At 37.2% G+C, this 19001-nt stretch overlaps 1 protein-coding gene across 1 annotated transcript in view; it reads right to left on the bottom strand.

Moving 5' to 3' along the window:
• Window positions 1-19001, bottom strand: part of LOC127632504 (ephrin type-B receptor 2-like) — a 209332-nt gene that overhangs the window by 23377 nt on the left and 166954 nt on the right. The window contains exons 6-11 of the mRNA XM_052111115.1: window positions 13621-13745; window positions 9175-9337; window positions 6710-6818; window positions 5712-5776; window positions 2807-2929; window positions 2440-2687 (exon numbers count right to left, since the gene is read on the bottom strand). Coding sequence (XP_051967075.1) covers window positions 2440-2687; window positions 2807-2929; window positions 5712-5776; window positions 6710-6818; window positions 9175-9337; window positions 13621-13745 — 833 coding nt within the window. The remainder of the gene's footprint in view (window positions 1-2439; window positions 2688-2806; window positions 2930-5711; window positions 5777-6709; window positions 6819-9174; window positions 9338-13620; window positions 13746-19001) is intronic.

Genomic DNA, 19001 nt, shown 5'->3' with positions numbered 1-19001 from the left:
ACTGAGAGTAGACGTTTGCAACAGGGGGGAAGATCAGTATTAGAGAGACACCCTGTAGTGAACTACCTGATGGACATGAGAAATGTTGATGTGTATACACACCTGCTGGTGAAAGATTTTCACTCCAATGCGACGGGAATTTGGGGCATGTTGAAGTGACTGAGCATGTATGTGATTAACAATATTATATTTTTTGTTATGTAAAGGATTGCATTTTATATTTAATTTTGAGCAATCGTCTGGCCATGCACACAAAACACTCAGATCACCTCAGCAAATGCATAGCAACACCCTGGCAACCACCCACAATACCATAACATCATGGCAGCGAGTTTTGCACAGGCAAGCACCACTCATATTTCTTTAGAAAATAAAAAAATACATCTAGCTAAACAAAGCAATGCGGTTTATTACGGTTTTTGATTAGGTTACATCCACACTAATACGTTTTCGTTTGGCCATCTGTCCACACCGAGACAGCTTTTTTGGCAGCGAAAACTGAGCTTTTAGAAAACGCTCTGCCAAGTGGATAAATGTGAAAATGCATTATTTGCATTGTAGTGCGGACTGCGAAAACGTATGTATCTGAAAACGATGACATATTTGTTGTCATGTGATGCAGTCATGTGATCCAGTCAACCAAAACAAAGAAGATGACGGCCAGTGTTATAGCGCCGCTGTTGAGCCTGATTTTATTCACTTTGATAGCATTGTTAAAGATAAATGTTACTTTGTACAACCTTCACATTGCATTCCTTTAAAGGAGACGGGAAGTTTACTCGACATGCAATTGGGATTTAAGCTTTTAATGCGTTTCGGTGTGGACGAGAAACTTTTGGAATACACTTAAAAACGGCAGTGCGGTAGCATTTCGAAAATGAAAGCACGGTTTTCAAATGTATCCAGATTAATGTAGACGTATCCACAGATTGCGTGAAATGTTGTTTGTTACGGTACTAAAATGTAATCAACCTCAGTTTTACTCCAAAACAAAACTCTCTCATATAGTTTATTGATTGGCAAATGCTTTATGTGTAATAGTTAATAGTAACGAAATAATCAGTTCAGTAAGGACAGTAAATTCATAAATATTTTGTGGGGTTCATGCAGGAAAAAAAGAAAAAAAAATACCAATTGGATATGAAAAATATATTTTGCAGTGTGAACCTGGCATTCTCCATTTTCTATTTTCTCTGACAACAAAGCACTTGAACGTGACATCCTTATAATTACAACTTCAAAAGTGGGAAGTAGGATAATTCCACCCATGAAGGCTGCATTATTAGTATGGACTACCTGTAAATCAGCATATATACACTGGCAGCCAAAAGTTTGAATAATGTACAGATTTTGTTCTTATGGAAAGAATTTGGTACTTTAATTCACCAAAGTGGCATTCATCTGATCACAATGTATAGTCAGGACATTAATAGCGTGAAAAATTACTATAACAATTAGAATTATTCTTTTTAACTACTTCAAAGAGTTCTCATCAAAAAATCCTCCATGTGCAGCAATGACAACTTTGCACATCTTTGATATTCCAGCTGTTTGTCCAGATACTCAGGTGACATTTCACCCCACACTTCCTGTAGCACTTGCCATAGATGTGACTGTCTTGTCGGGCACTTCTCACGCACCTTACAGTCTAACTGATCCCACAAAAGCTCAATGGGGTTAAGATCCATAACACTCTTTTCCAATTATCTGTTGTCCAATGTCTGTTTCTTTGCCCACTCAAACCTTTTCTTTTTGTTTTTCTGTTTGAAAAGTGCTTTTTCTTGAAAGTCTTCTCTTTACTGTTGTACATGAAACTGGTGTTGAGCGGGTAGAATTCAATGAAGCTGTCAGCTGAGGACATGTGAGGCGTCTATTTCTCAAACTAGAGACTCTGATGTACTTATCCTCTTGTTTAGTTGTACATCTGACCTTCCACATCACTTTCTGTCCTTGTTAGAGCCAGTTGTCCTTTGTCTTTGAAGACTGTAGTGTTCACCTTTGTATGAAATCTTCAGTTTTTTGGCATTTTTGACCTAATATTGACCTTAAGACATGCCAGTTTATTGCATACTGTGACAACTCAAAAACAAACACAAAGACAATGTTAAGCTTCATTTAACAGCTTTTAACTGTGTTTGATATAATGCCAAGTGATTTTCTAGTATCAGATCAGCAATATAGCATGATTACTCAAGGATAAGGTGTTGGAGTGATGCTGCTGTCTAGATTTGATAAAAAATGACTTTTTTCAAATAGTGATGGTGCTGTTTTATACATCAGTAATGTCCTGACTAAACTTTGTGATCAGTTGAATGCCACTTTGGTGAATTCAATACCAATTTCCTTATGAATCAGCTAAATCTGTACATTATTCCAAATGTTTGGCCACCAGTGTATATATTATACTATTTCTATGTCTATATATCTATATGTACTCACCCTCAGGAAAGAGTCCAATGAGCCGTTCTCCATAAACTCAGTGATGATCATGGCAGGGCTGCTCTTGGTCACCACTCCCTCCAGATGGATGACATTGGGGTGATCGAACTGTCCCATGATGCTCGCCTCACTCAGGAAGTCCCGCCTTTGCTTCTCTGTGTAACCTGACTTCAGCGTTTTGATGGCCACAAACATCTCCCTTTTTCCAGGGAGCTTCAGATTACCGCTACACACCTCTCCAAACTCCCCTACGGATCGAGAAAAGTGCATCAGTCTTTAGGTCTAGACTGGGCTAGGCACATTTTTCAACTAGACGAATATTACAGTAGATCACGGTTAGACGTCTTGAGATTTGATAACACATTACCTGCTCCAATGACTTGCTCGATCTTCACAAATGAAATGTCAATCTCCTTAGCAAACTCTCTCACAGCCTCATTGGGGTCCTCATAGGTAAACGGATCGATGTAGATCTTCATTCCTGGTGACACTTGAGAAAATTAAAAGCAGCTATAATATTTAAAGCTCTGAAAAGACTAAGAACTAATTTTATAATATTGTAAAAAGAGACAATATCATTCATTGAGTGTGTATATGCACAACAGTATGCTGAAACTGTTTCAAAAATCATATTATTTTAAAAACCTGACAATGCAAAAAAAGAAAAATAATTTTACATGAGATTCAAAATTCTGCAGGATTTGTCCGGTTTTAACGTCGAAACTTAAACAGACATTCACACAACACTTGCATGCATCTGATAAGCTGTCAGTTTATATGCATAGCACATACGTGCAAATATCTATGCTTGTCCATTATTGTTTGCTTAAACCGTTTATGTCCTTCCTACATTTCAAGAAAACTGTTTAAGGCATTTACATAACCTTTCACATTGTCGGTTTCTTACTCATTGTAAAAGTACAGTGAGAAAATTCTGGGAATGATTGGTTTTCTAGTAGCTTTGTATTCCACGCATTACAAACACCTCGTCACTGCACTGAATGGAGTGCAATAGCATTCGCCACAACTCAGATAAGGCATTTTAATGTATGTATCAGCTCAAAGGTGTCATACAGTAGTCTCTGATGGAGACCATATCACCTCTTTCCATTTCTGCCAATCAAATGGCTTTTGATTGCATGTAAATTAGCTTTAGGTTGACTTTAAGTCATTCCTGCCTCAAATCTGATTTTTCAGACTCTTGGCTCCAAATCTATCCGAAAGCATTTCAATAGACATTGTGTTGTCATGCAGCTGGAAAGGGTTTTTAATGGTGATCTGACCGTGCAGACAGTTCATGAGTTGATAGATGTGTTCTCGCATTGAACAAGGAGAAGATAAACAGAGCGAGAGAAGTAAATGACGTCAAACATCAAAGGATTCATGAGTGTCGAAATGTAATAATGACGAAATGTTTGCGGTGTCTGTGCTATATTGGAGAATATCCTTCTGAGCAGAGCTCCGTTTTAAAGGAACAGTTCACCCGAAAATGAAAGTTCACCCCAATAATGTTTCAAACCCATTTTACTTTCTTGCTTCCAAGGAAAAGAAAAGGGGGTGTTCAACAGTATGTTAATGCTGCTCTTTTCAATACATCTAATAAGAATGGCTCTCAAGCTCCAAAAATTGAATAATAATCAAGATAAAGGTAGTCCATATGACTCAATTTTCCAAGACTGGAGCCAAACAATAACTTTGTGTTAGAAACAGATGGAAATTTAAGCTGTTATTCACTGAAAATCTTTCCCTCTGCTAAAGCTCTCATATCTAATTCGCACTGCCACATATAGAAACTTGCTGGGCCACAATCTGTGAAAACACACATGAGAATCAATTATGTTTTTCACCAATCACGTAAAATTTTAAGTTTCATGTTTAAATAAATGAAAATCAGAGCATCGGAGGGAATTATTTTCAGAAAATATCTGCTTAAAATTGCGCACTAAGTTATCACGGCTTCAGAAGACTTGGAATATAGCATTCATCTCCTTTTATGGAAAAAAAAAAATGAATTCATACAGGTATGGAAGAACATGAGGTTGAGTAAATGATGACAGAATTAAAAAAAGAAACACTATAAGACTGAGAAACCATGTGAGACTAAGATAAAAAGAGAGAAAGTGAGCGAGACACAAGTACAAGAGAGTAAGAAACGAGTGAGAAAATTAAGGACACTTTCTGCACTTAGGAACTAACGGATGATTTCTGGCCTTGATTTTCCAGGTTTTACAAGCCATACAGCTTCAGAGAAATGTTTTCAATAAATACAGCATTTACAGCCGTCCTTTACCATTGATTAATGTTTGAGCTGTTTAAATGATAAGGAAGTGCAAAAAAGTAAGGAAAGTGCCACCTGACCATTTTATTCAGCAGAGTGAGCAAGAGAGAGATAAAATATAAGCCCTGAGAGAGAGAGAGAGAGAGAGAGAGAGAGAGAGAGAGAGAGAGAGAGAGAGAGCTTTAAATTATTGCCTCTGGAGAATCTTAAAGATGTATTTCTATAAATGGAGCAGCACTTCAAGGTTAAGATGGTATTTACTGAAGTATTGCTCATTTTATGACAAATCTTTGATGGATCTTATTAACTTTAAAATACCTGGTTCAGGGCTTTTTTTGCATTAACTTTGTTTATTGCTTTGATGAGAAAACACAGATAAAAAGAATAAAGATGAACAAAGAAATAGGGAAATTTGAGTCTTGTGAAGTGAAGGAGAGAGGAATTTTTAGACAGAGGTGTGTGTGAGATGAGTGAGGGAAGAGAGTGCACGAGTATAGTCTCACGCCCACGGACCGCCCACAGTCCGTTCATAGACCATCTGATGCATACGGCATACAAAACTGGCAAGCACTTGTGAAAATTACAAGCTTCAATCCATGGGCGAAGGGCAAACCAACTGCAGGGTATGAAGAGTATGAAGCGATGAAGTCTTGGAGGTGGTGTGCCCCCCTTATTACCTTATTTTCAAAAATATTTTTATACCCCACCTCCAAATAAATGAACTGTTTTGACGTTCACATGTTAATAATTAGGTATGCTAGCATATCGTATTTACGAGTTCCAAGCATGTAAAGGACCAAGAAAAGTCGTATTTACAAGTGAATGGAGAATGAAGGCACTGAAGTGGACAAATGTGTACGGTTTATGTGCTGAGAAAGTTTACTGTATTTGTATGCCTGTTGGAGTGCTGCTAGCTCACTGTTTGTGTACGTTTTTAGTTCAACCTAAAAACTGCATGGTGTGTGTACAGCAGTGCTAAAGCCTAAGTACTCACTGTGGCCACTGGTGTAGTGCTGCAGCTTGTCCGTGTATTCCGAATCTGGTCTCTCGAACCCACGTCTGTTGGAACAAAAGCAAACAGCTCTACTGGTGCTTTTAAAATGGAGCTCAAGCCATGGAAACAACACTTAATACTGGCACCGTCATCTTGTTAAAACAAACCCTCTTCTTGTCATTAAGCAAGTTTTTACAAGCTCTGCTTCTCTGTTAAAGTACACTAATGAAGCAAAGATTAACTTGGAGTAAGATTTTGACACGCTGGTGGTATAATTAGAGGAAGCTACGCTAATGGTTTAAGGCCAGAAACACATTACGCATGTACCCGTACACAGATGTGAGCACTTGGCCAATGCACGGTCTGGTTGAACACCCTTAACATGCGTTTTTGCAGTACTGTAGCGGTATCAAACCGCAGTTTTCAAAGAGGTGATAGAGTTTGTGAAGTCTGTGCCATTATTGTTCTGGTAGGTTAAGATTAATATTCAACTTTATTGTGAGTACAGGTACAGAGCCAATGAAATGCAGTTGTTTTCGCATATCTCAACTAAGCTGTGGTCAGAGCGCAGGGTCAGTTATGATAGGGTCAAGGGCCCAACAGTGGTATCTTGGCAGTGCTGGGGCTTGAACCCCCAACCTTTCGGTCAGTAACGCAGAGCCTTAACCGCTGAGCTACCACTGGCCCCAGGTTGCTATAAATATACTGACTTTACCTTAAATGCTAAAGAATATTCTCTTTAAACTGTTGCTCTGGCATGATAATAGTTGACTTAAAAGATAAATCACTTTAGAAGCGAACAGTTCATATTAATGTCGGCTATATTGCCCCTTGTGCCCTTGTGTGATGCGCTGATTTATGAACTGTGGTCTGAACGCAACTACACACCAAATCAAGTAGTGTAGTTAGAAATGCCCATGTTCACACACTTACGTCGAGTATACAGTATTTCGGCTTTTAGGCAAAGCGTGAGGAACCTGTGTTTGGAGAGAACTTACCGGTTGCAGACGATGATGATGACCACCACCGCAATGAGGAAGACCAGACCAGCAGCCGCCGAGCCAATGATGAGCGGCAGTTTCTCCTGAAAGCTAGTGTTGTACTCCTCTGTAGTTACACACACACATATCTAATAGTTAGCACTTCCTGACAAACCCCAGCAGACCTTCTCTAAATCTGATGTTGCCTGAAGCAAGTTCAGACTCCACTGAGGCAGAAGAGTGTAGACTCCTGCAGTGCATATCTACACAGGTGAGAGAACCCCATTTCCCCTTTTGTGGTTCGCAGTGGGGAATCGGGGACAGGAAGCCCTTTGTAAGATGCCTTCAGGGTAGAAGGGGCCTTACAGTTGGACTTCTCGGCTCCAGCAGCACATGGGTAGGCGATAGAGGAAATGTGCTGGATGGAGTTTGGGATGAAGGGACGGATTGGCCTTATTTATCTACACATCTCTTTCTTTTCGTTCTGCTTACCTTTCTCTCCTTTTTTCTTTGGCCTCTTATGAATAAATAATCTTCTTTCAAACTACAGAGGCTAGAGGAGGCCGTATGCTACCATCTAGAATTCGTTTTTACTGAATTTATACCAAAATGTACATAAAAGTATAAACTGACTTGATGAGCACATTTTTCTTTCCTGTGTTGGCATATGTCCAATCAAAATGGGAAGTTGGGTCTGGATATGTTGGATTTTCCCTGTTTTAAGTAGCCAATATCCTTTAGTTTACATCACAGACATGAACATGATTTTCTACTTGCTATTGCTAGTCAGAAGTAGGCGGTTATAGGGTGAGGGACATTCTCGTTCAAGTGAATTTTGTCAACTTTTAGGAGTGCACTAGCATATCGGTCCCAAAGCTAACAGACAAAACTCTAAGTTTGATTTCATGGGATCTTTAAATTTAAATTGCATTGCTTTGAACTCCCACAAGCTCATGTTAAAAGTAAACAAAAAATCAGAACGTTGGGTCTCAAGTGAATTCAGCTGCACTGTAACTTCCTGTTTAATCAGTTTTAAACCTCCTGGTTAAATTATTCAAAGTGAACACAGATTTCTGGCATGGCGCATCCGTGTTTGGATCACCTGGCTGGGTTGATGTCTCTTGTCATGCCAAAAGAGTGCACGGTAGGATAGATCAGACTAATTCTGACTCTAGTCTGTGATCATAATAAGCTGCTTATTGAGTAAGGTAGCAGCCTCTGGATGAGGTAAATTGGGAAGGGCGAGATGATGGGCAGCTTTCCAGAGGTATGTTTGATTAGTCCTATGCAGCGTTTCTTACAGAATTGTTTTTGTTGCGGGACAGCTTCCTTACAACAACTGGTCCAAACTACACACTAATCAAAACCATCCTATATTTATACCACTTTTTAGAGGTTTTTTAATATTATTTGTGTTATTATTATTTATTAAAATGCCATTTATGTTGGTGTTGTAGCCTTATTGGCAGTGCTCCGACATATGGTTCGGTACCGTCATGCATGACCCAAGTTTGATTCCCGGCTCAAGGTCGTTTCCCTCTACTCCCTTGTCATTTCTTGTCTCCCTCTCCACTTTCAAATCAAATAAAGGCAAAAAAATGCCAAAAAATTATATGAAGAAAAAAAATAATAGCTAAAAATTCTATCTATTACTACAAAACTATGGATTTTCATATACTGTAAATATCTTGTACTTGTACTAGCAAAAAGTACAAAAAAGTGTGTAGTTCTAGTTTAAGTATTGAAGAAAGCCATATGCTGAAACGTCCACTCTTGTTGGTCTGGTTTCGTGTTCACTTGTGCTTTTTTTGCCAAGCAAATTGAAAAATAAATAAAGTATTTTTGCTAGACTTTTTCCAAGTCTGAATCTCTATTCAGTGTGCTGACAGCAATTTTTGTGGCTTTGATGAGATTTTCGGCTCCACGCACCAGAAGCAACATAAGTTTGACTAATAAGCGTGACAACACTTCTACTTTTTTTCCCTTTTCTTTCTTTTTTTTTTATAAATACATTGTTTTAGTTTGTTTCTTAAAGCCTGCAGAAATCTTATCATAAACAATTCACACTGCAAACTCAGGTAAACTTCCTCGGACAGTCAAGTGTATGTTCAGCGAGATAAGCTCTCTTGGAGGCACGTGAGAAACACACCCTGTCTTCCTCAGTCCATTGATTTTATGAAAGACATTGCTTATTGTGGCTATGTAAATATTTTGCTGCCATGCTATGGCATTGCAGAGATTCATTCACTAGATTTGTTACTATCTAATGCCTGACATAATTAGATGATTAGTTTAGTAGATAAACTATCTGCTTTTGAAATCTTGAAGTCAATTACAACAAACAACACAGGTGTGCTTTTAAGATAAGAAGTGAGAATCGTACCCGTTTAATTTAATCCCTCAAGGAGCAAATTTGAAAAGGTGATAGAGGTCTTTGGATGAAATGAACCATCGTTTTATCATCATTTTGACTACATAATCACCTTCAGTCATGGTCTGAAAGTACATCTTGCCGCTGTAGCGTCCAAACCCGGCCACCGTACGGGCTCGGACCTGAAACACGTAGATGCCACCGGGTTTGAGGCCACGAATGACTGCGGTGTTGGTTTGACTCCTCACTACGGAAGAGTTATGCTCGGTCTGGTCCTGAGGAAGGAAAGACAGAGGCACAGAGAAATTACAAAAAGGAAAAAGTAGAACAAATTTCCACAAATGTATTTAAAGATTCCCCAAGAAAACTGTTTGTTTGAGCATCCTGACCTGCCAACACTGGCCACACTGAACCAATGGTATGAGTTTAGAGGCGCAACTATCTGTTTTTCCAACCAAGAGAAGACAGGGGGAGCGCAGTGGTAAAACGCTGGCTACCACCCCTAGAGTTCGCGAGTTTGAATTCCAGGGTGTGCTGAGTGACTCCAGCCAGGTCTTCTAAGCAACCAAATTGTCCCGGTTACTAGTGAGGGTAGAGTCACATGGGGTAACCTCCTCGTGATCGCTATAATATGGTTCACTCTCGGTGGAGTGCATGGTGAGTTGTGCGTAGCTGCCGCGGTAGATCCCGTAGGCCTCCACACACGCTATGTCTCCGTGGTAACGCGCTCAACGAGCCATGTGATGAGATGCACGGATTGACGGTCTCAGATGCGGAGGCAGCTGAGATTTGTCCTCCGCCACCCGGATTGAGGAGAGTCACTATGCCACCACAAGGACTTAGAGCAAAATTGGGAATAAGACATTCAAAATTGGGAGAAAAAGGGGAGAAAATCCCCCCCCTCCTCCAAAAAACGAATACATAAATTGCACAAAACCATTGTCGTTTTGGTCACAGTAGATCTTCTAGCCTCACAGCATGGGAGAGTTAGAAGTGTATCTCAGGTACATATGGCTCTCTAACAGGACTATTTATCTCATCAAAGCCCATAAGGAGAGCCCGACTCAGGGTGCCTGGCGGAGAAACTGTTGCTGACACTTTCAGGCCAGCCACGATTCATTAGTCTGGGCCGAAAGCTGTTGCTATTGTCGCATCCCCTCTTGAGTGTCTGTTTGTGTGAGCGAAGAAGTTAGAAAGAAATACAGAATGACAGAGAATGGGAATGTAGGACTGTGTGTGTGCTCTGCTTTTTTCCTGTCAGCTATTTCTGCACTTTGTGATGTGAGCTTTGCTGCAGTCTGGGAAGAGTGTTTTGACAGGCGGTCCTCAGCACTGTCTGAGAAAGGAATTATACTGAGGAAAGAGTTAGAACAAGAGCAGAGCCCTGGGGACAGTCAGCCTGTGTGTGTGTGTGTGTGTGTGTGTGTGTGTGTGTGTGTGTGTGTGTGTGTGTGTGTGTGTGTGTGTGTGTCAAACAAAGAAAGAGAAAGACAGAAAGTATCCGTCATACTGTGCATGTTGAAATGTGTGAACGTAAGGGTGTGGTTAATTTATGTGTGTCAAGCAGCCACACAAAGTGAGCAAAATGGGAATATGTTAAAAGAATATCGACACACTATCTGGGTGTGCGTTCTTCTCAAGCACAAGTTAGCGCGTATGTTTTCTGAGGCGTACACTGGCAGAGAGGAGTCTGTAACCGAAATATGTTTTTTTAACTGCAGTGAAATCTCTGTTATTTTAGCCATTGGTATCCGGATCGAACCACAACAGTCTTTCGCAGAGCAACTGCGATTGTAATCACACACGACAGAACAGGATTTCGGTATTTGTTTCTGACAGCTGCCAAAAACCTCAATTAGACGGCAACTGTAAACCACCTATCATTGCAGAGGGAGCTTCGGTGCAACAGTACTTGCCATATTTCTTCAGTTAAAGTCTAAATGTCTTTCTAAGACTGCAAAAATTTGCTCAAATATAAATAAAATAATATACATGACAAATAAAACTGGTTAAAAATAGAGTGGGGTCCAAAAGTCTGAGATCATTTTGAAATATGGGATTTAAAATCCCATTTAAACCAGATTATTGTCAGATTTTGAAAAATTGAAAGATACAAAATTTATGTAAAATTAAGGATAATACAAATACTTCAGATTCTGCACTATTTCTAATACAATAGTATATCAAATAAAAATTGTATAAATACAATTATAAAATTATAAATATTTTAAAACATAAAATTATTTAAAAAATAATACAATTATTAATAGTATTATTGTTTATAAAAATGTGTAAATGTTTCTAGACTCTGCACTATTTCTAATATAATAATGTATCTAATGAAATGTAAAAAAAAAAAAAATATTATAAAATATTAAACAGGGACTAAAAACAATATGTTGGTTCATTCTGAGCAAACATTTATTTATTTTTTGTTCTGGTTAAGTAGTTCCGGAACCTCCTTTCTAAATGATAACCGGTTAGAACAAAATAATAGAACGGTTAATAATGTTCTTTTTTTTTAATGTTAGTACTCTGCGCTAAGGGGTGGGTGAAATACAAATTGCAGTGTTGCCAGATCTTGCAATAGAAACAAGCGACCTGGTCTAGAAAAACAATCCCACAATAAGCCACATGCTTCACCAAAATAAGCGAAAATAAGCAATAAAATGTTTTCTTGTGTGGTGGATTTATTAGATTAGAAATTATAACAAGCATACAGTTAATTAACAGTTAATAATTTGTTTTATTACAGATCTGCTTCTCTTTCAAAGCCCAGCAGCATCAAATCTGTATTAATGCCTCATTTCTAACAATAATTCAGTGACAGCTGAAAAATATAATTTTGACCTATAATAATGTTTCATTTTATCAGGATTAGCCGTGAATGTACAGTATGTAGTAATATAGTAATAATACTTAATGTAGTAATATTTAGTTCACAGAATGCATCATCCATAATGGGCAATTAGGCAAAGAAATGTGTGATGCAGCAATTTCCTTCAAGATCAAACACGTTTCATTTTTTTGGGCAGCTCCAAAAAAGTACTGGAATGAACCCTTTGGTCTTTGGTTTACTTTAAAAATTATTGGAATGAAATTAGCCAGTTATAACCAGTTAACAGCTTTTAAAAATAAAGTTTTCACTCCAGAACAATAGAAAATCACTTTGTTCCCATTTTTGGGACCAAAGGTTAGTTAGTTTTATTTCCGTGAACCGTTTTTAGTCCCTGATTATAAATAGTGTATAACAAGAAATTATTTTTTAAATAATACAATTATTAAAAGTAATATATATATATTTGTGTGTGTGGTTGTAAACATTGTAAATATTTCTAGATTCTGCACTATTTCTAATACAATAGTTCTCATAATGAACATTTTGTAAATAAAATAGTATAAAACTGAATTAGTTTTTAAATGATTTTTAAAATACATTTATTATTTATTAAAAATATTTCTAATATTTCTAAATGCTGCTCTATTTGTAATACAATAGTATATCTAATAATTATTGTAAATGTAATTATTAAATATAAACATTTTAATTAAACAAAACCAAAATTAAAATAAAAGTATTTCTAGATTTTGAGCTATTTCTAATACAATAGTTTTTCTGATAAACATTTTGTAAATAAAATATTAAAAAACTAAATTATTTTGAAATTATTTTTAAAATAATACATTTTAAATAGTTTGTTTTTTAATAAAAATATTTCTAATATTTCTAAATGCTGCTCTATTTCTAATACAATAGTTTTTCTAATAAACATTTTGTGAATAAAATAGTAGAAAACTAAATTATTTTTAAATGATTTTAATAATAATACATTTTAAATAGCTTTAGTTTTTTAATAATCATATTTCAAGTATTTATAAATGCTGCTCTATTTTTAACACAATTGTATATCTAATAATTATTGTAAATGTAATTATTAAATATAATTTTGTTTTAATTAAACAAAACAATTTTTAAGTATTTCTAGATTCTGTGCTATTTCTAATACAATAGAATACTGTATATAATAAATGTTTTCTAAATAAAATTATAAATAGTATATAACAAAATTATTTTTAAAATAATACAATTATTAATAGTTTATATAAATATTATGAAAACATCAAATTATTTAAAAAATAAAGCAATTATTAATAGATTTTTATAATAGTAATTATTTCTAGATTCTACTGTATTTCTAAGTAATCACATTGATGTTAACTCCTAAATATTTCCTTGCAACCACTGAAGCACAAAAGATTCCATATAGCTACAAATTTTTCAATTAATGTTTTCACTCAAATTGTAATGCTGAAATATAACTTGCAATGAAAATAATAATAATAATAATAATAATAATAATAATAATGATAATGATAATGCAAAAGCAGCATTTTCACTATGGTCTCAGACTTTTTGACCCCACTGTATATTTATTCAAGTCATCCTCTCAAAACAATAATTAATAATGCATGCTCAAGGTAATATTGAATGGCATTTCATGCATTAAAAATAAGTTACATGCATAATGCATTAATCAAGCGTGAGTTTGAATGATACCTTCTCATAATGCTGCAGCTCGTAGTCAAGTATGACCCCGTTGGGCTGGTCCGGCTGCGACCAGGAGAGAGTGATGCTGTCAATGGTCCGACTGACCTGATGCATTATAGACACGGTAGAAGGAGCTGAAAAAAATGCAGATAGAGGGAAAGTGTAAATGAGGAAACATGTCATGTTCTGCTTGGCCAGTCTAGACAATATTTTCACTGGCCCAACCACAAAAACTGTTTTAATTTTATATATGATTTCATTAAATGTTAAGCTTTCTTTACACCGGCAAAATAGGATACAACAATTAACTTATTATCTTTATAATTTGCTATATTAGCTTGGAACAATCCCACTACGCAACTCCATAATTAGTCGTTAACACACATTTGCTGGAATACAAATACATGCGGAATAAAACATTACTGATTTACTGATCATTTTGACATCTCAGTCAAAAGGCCCGGGTAGTCCTTATTGTTGAGCATTGCATATAGTGAAAATAATTCTAATTTCTATTTATACTGACAGAGGCATTAAAACACTGATTCTTGTGTGTGATTAAACAGATGTGTTGATGTATATAAATTGCACTGCGCTGAACCACATAAAATAGGTGGGAATTTCCAGTCCTGACTCCGAGTCTCTCCAATTGGTCATGGTTCCTCGCCTAATTCTGAGGATATAATCTAGCCTGAAATCTCTTCCTTGTCACATCCTCCTCAGAGGGAAGGCAGACTAATTTTGTGGTGTGTAGAAAACAAATAAAACCAGGTGCTCTTTCTACTGATGAAAGCCACAAGTATGCCGAACACAACTGGAGTTTTATGTCTTTGAATTTGGGAATTACAGAGTTAATTTTTTATCAGCATGCTTGGTAATTACAGGGTGAAGTGTGTCAGTTCTGAGTGGTTGTGTTGTTTTGGACTTGTCCAACTTGACAGTACAAAAGAAAGTTTCTGCAGTTCACTACTGAAATAAAAGCTCAGGGAGTTCTTAATAGTCATTAAGCATTGAAGCATGGCATAGCGGGTCAGGAAAACTGAATGGAGGTCTTCTAGAACACAGCTGGGGTTGTGTGTGGTTTGGAGAGGCCAGGATTTATAGCTCTTACCGTCTCCAGGGCACAAGCTTATAAAGACATAGGCCTCTCCTCCAGCACACTGTTCTTTGTGGAAAAGCCAATCAGTGAGAATAAGGGGTCAAGAATAGGCAGGTTAGTATCACCCCATCAGCCTCTGCTGGAACTTGATGGCAAAAAGTGTAACCGTGTTTTCTGACTAAATATTTAACATTTCTTTCCAAGCAACATATAAATCACAAATATTTAATATCATCATTGTAGGTGATTTTCTGGTAACAAATAGTTTTTAGGGGGCTTTTGTAAGTAATTGACAAACCGGTTTGGGTCAGTTGTTGTATAGTACTGTGCAACTTTGGGTTAGGGTCAGATTCAGGTTTTTAATTAATGGAAAAATTAATTATTATTATAACTGTTTTAATATATATATATATATATATATATATATATATATATATATATATATATATATATATATATAAAATCAATCAGCCACAATATTAAAACCACCTGCCTAAAATTGTGTAGCTCCCCTACATGCTGCCAGGATCTCAGGAGATCAGCACTTCAGAAATACTCAAACGAGCCCATCTGGCACTAACAATCATGCCATGGTCCAAATCACTGAGATCACATATTTTCCCCATTCTGATGGTTGATATGAACATTAACTGAAGCTCCTGACCTGTATCTGCATGGTTTTATGCACTGCACTGCTGCCACACAATTGGCTGATTAGATAATCATATGGATGACTGTTGGTGGACCTAAACACTACTAGGCAGGTGGTTTTAATGATGTGACTGGTCGGTGTATACACTATATATATATATATACACTCACCTAAAGGATTATTAGGAACACCATACTAATACTGTGTTTGACCCCCTTTCGCCTTCAGAACTGTCTTAATTCTACATGGCATTGATTCAACAAGGTGCTGAAAGCATTCTTTAGAACTGTTGGCCCATATTGATAGGATAGCATCTTGCAGTTGATGGAGATTTGTGGGATGCACATCCAGGGCACGAAGCTCCCGTTCCACCACATCCCAAAGATGCTCTATTGGGTTGAGATTTGGTGACTGTGGGGGCCATTTTAGTACAGTGAACTCATTGTCATGTTCAAGAAACCAATTTGAAATGATTCAAGCTTTGTGACATGGTGCATTATCCTGCTGGAAGTAGCCATCAGAGGATGGGTACATGGTGGCCATAAAGGGATGGACATGGTCAGAAACAATGCTCAGGTAGGCCGTGGCGTTTAAACGATGCCCAACTGGCACTAAGGGGCCTAAAGTGTGCCAAGAAAACATCCCCCACACCATTACACCACCACCACCAGCCTGCACAGTGGTAACAAGGCATGATGGATCCATGTTCTCATTCTGTTTACGCCAAATTCTGACTCTACCATCTGAATGTCTCAACAGAAATCGAGACTCATCAGACCAGGCAACATTTTTCCAGTCTTCAACTGTCCAATTTTGGTGAGCTCTTGCAAATTGTAGCCTCTTTTTCCTATTTGTAGTGGAGATGAGTGGTACCCGGTGGGGTCTTCTGCTGTTGTAGCCCATCCGCCTCAAGGTTGTGCGTGTTGTGGCTTCACAAATGCTTTGCTGCATACCTCGGTTGTAACGAGTGGTTATTTCAGGCAAAGTTGCTCTTCTATCAGCTTGAATCAGTCGGGCCATTCTCCTCTGACCTCTAGCATCAACAAGGCATTTTCGCCCACAGGACTGCCGCATACTGGATGTTTTTCCCTTTTCACACCATTCTTTGTAAACCCTAGAAATGGTTGTGCGTGAAAATCCCAGTAACTGAGCAGATTGTGAAATACTCAGACCGGCCCGTCTGGCACCAACAACCATGCCATGCTCAAAATTGCTTAAATCACCTTTCTTTCCCATTCTGACATTCAGTTTGGAGTTCAGGAGATTGTCTTGACCAGGACCACACCCCTAAATGCATTGAAGCAACTGCCATGTGATTGGTTGATTAGATAATTGCATTAATGAGAAATTGAACAGGTGTTCCTAATAATCCTTTAGGTGAGTGTATATTAGGGCTGCTTAATTTGGACAATATTATACCAAGATATACCATGCACTATATATATATATATATATATATATATATATATATATATATATATATATATATATATATATATATACATATATATATATATATATATATATATATATATATATGTAAACAGTGTTGTCACCATACCAAAATGTGTGTAGTTGGCAAATAGTAGTTGAGAAATTTGAACACTCTTGATACCAATTATGATACTACAACAGAAAAACGAATACTTGTTTGTTAATTATGTACAGTCAGTACTGTTTCAAATTCTCAATCAAGTAAACAGTCTATAATAAGAACAAAGAAACAAAATAAAAGCAATGAATAGAAACAAATGACAGTAAAAACAATAAAACAAAAATACAAATTAAGCTTTAAAGTTTTTAAGAGCCGTATCAAGTATTTAAATAAACATTCCGAATTAAATGAAATGTGACATATAAAGTGGTGTCCACTGTATGACTATAATACATTAATTCTTTTCAAAGCTACTAAACAAGTTATTCAGTCAAGCGCAGCAAGTGGCCTTTCCTCGCTTCCTATATTGTTTGATTATTGTTATAACAACACACTAGACATAACTGTTTACATTTATACCTCACCAAGACTAGCATTTTGGCAGAATTGTAAAGTGTATTTGATCGTTAAGGTGCGTATCTGCATGATCACAAATTGTTTTTATATGTAAAAGATGTGGTGGGTGGAAATCTTTGACAATGTGTGGGCTTCTAATGAATGCCCGAGCAGACCTCTACTATATGCGCCAGCCAATTAACTGCCATAGACATGAATGGGAATGCTAGCGGATACTTCTCTCCAGGTATATTAAAAGTGCTAGGGTGGGAAAGCAGGTCACTGCAATCAGCTTGAGCTTACAGTCTCCGGGGATGAAGGAGAGCTTAAGTGCTTATTTCTTGCTCTCTTGAGCTCAGAAAGAGTTGTAAATCTGTCTTAAAAACACAGGTGATTGAGGAGGTCTTGAGTCCAGCTCAGAGCAGCACTGTTCATTTTTAGCAGTGTTTCTACCCAGTGGCTTGACACCAACGAGCGTTAATCTGTCCAAATGTACTTATCGGGAAATGCAAGCCACAGTGCTCTTTTCCCTGCCTGTTAATAAATATATGCCAGAGAATAATGAACGGCTTCCCAGGACTCCAAGCACTGCGGGAGTGAATCCTCTGTCGGTCCTCAGTTCAACCCAGAGCTTTGTGCTTAAAGGCAAGAGACCAGCGGCATCTTGTCAATCTTAATGTTTGTATAAAGTCTCAAACGAGGACTAATCAGGCTAGCAATCAGACTTCCTCAATGGGAAGCATACAGGCAATCTTACCTTAAACGATTAAATGCAAAGAATTTGCAATAAAAATGTTCAATTCATCACAGATATCCAAATGTTTAAGTGTGCACAGCCTAAAAACCTATGTACAAGATCAACAAACGTAAGATTACAGATAGTGTAGTGACAACGCACCTTCGGCCCAATGGGTCAAAAAAAGTTTAGTCAACTCGCCAGAAACTCGCCTCAGGCCATTCATATTGTTGAGCCTGGCAAAGAATAAGCATGGCACCAACAAGCTTCAGACAAAAGAAAAACCAAGACAGAGTAATGACAGCAAACACAGTCAAAGCAAGTGCAATTATCACAGCTAGTAAATGTTTGTTCTACTTTCAAGAATTTCATTGTTTCCACACAGTTGCTCTCCGTGGTACAGATGATGAGGACTATTTATCTCCAAATGTAGGCGCTTAACTTTTTACTGGTAGACGGGGCGTTCAGACACATTGGAACTATCACACTATGCCGTACATGGTCTCTGTTTGCATTAGAAATATATCATATTTACATATCTGCTCTAAAGAAAACAGACAGATAGGATGGGAAGGTCATACAGACAAGTTTTCAAATCTACATCATCTAATAGATTCATAATCTACTCATATACGTTTATTGGCCTTCAATGTGGCATGGTCATGCAAACACAAAAAAGCCATTTCTTGAGCTCCGATCTAATCAAAGCTGGTAAATATCTGCCTCACAGCTATTAGTACTCTGGTCAGCCATGTCATGCTGGATACTTTCTTAGAATCCCAACGATAAAGTGAAAAGACCATGAAACGTTTTATTAAATGTCTAAATCTGGTAATCATTTACACATGATAAAAATGCACAAATGTATGAATATTTATTGCATTAGGGTGAAAATGTTATGCAAGTGAGTACT

The sequence above is a fragment of the Xyrauchen texanus genome, chromosome 39, assembly GCF_025860055.1.
Source record: "Xyrauchen texanus isolate HMW12.3.18 chromosome 39, RBS_HiC_50CHRs, whole genome shotgun sequence".
Classification (NCBI taxonomy): Eukaryota; Metazoa; Chordata; class Actinopteri; order Cypriniformes; family Catostomidae; genus Xyrauchen; species Xyrauchen texanus.
This window is presented reverse-complemented; position numbering and strand designations above follow the sequence as displayed.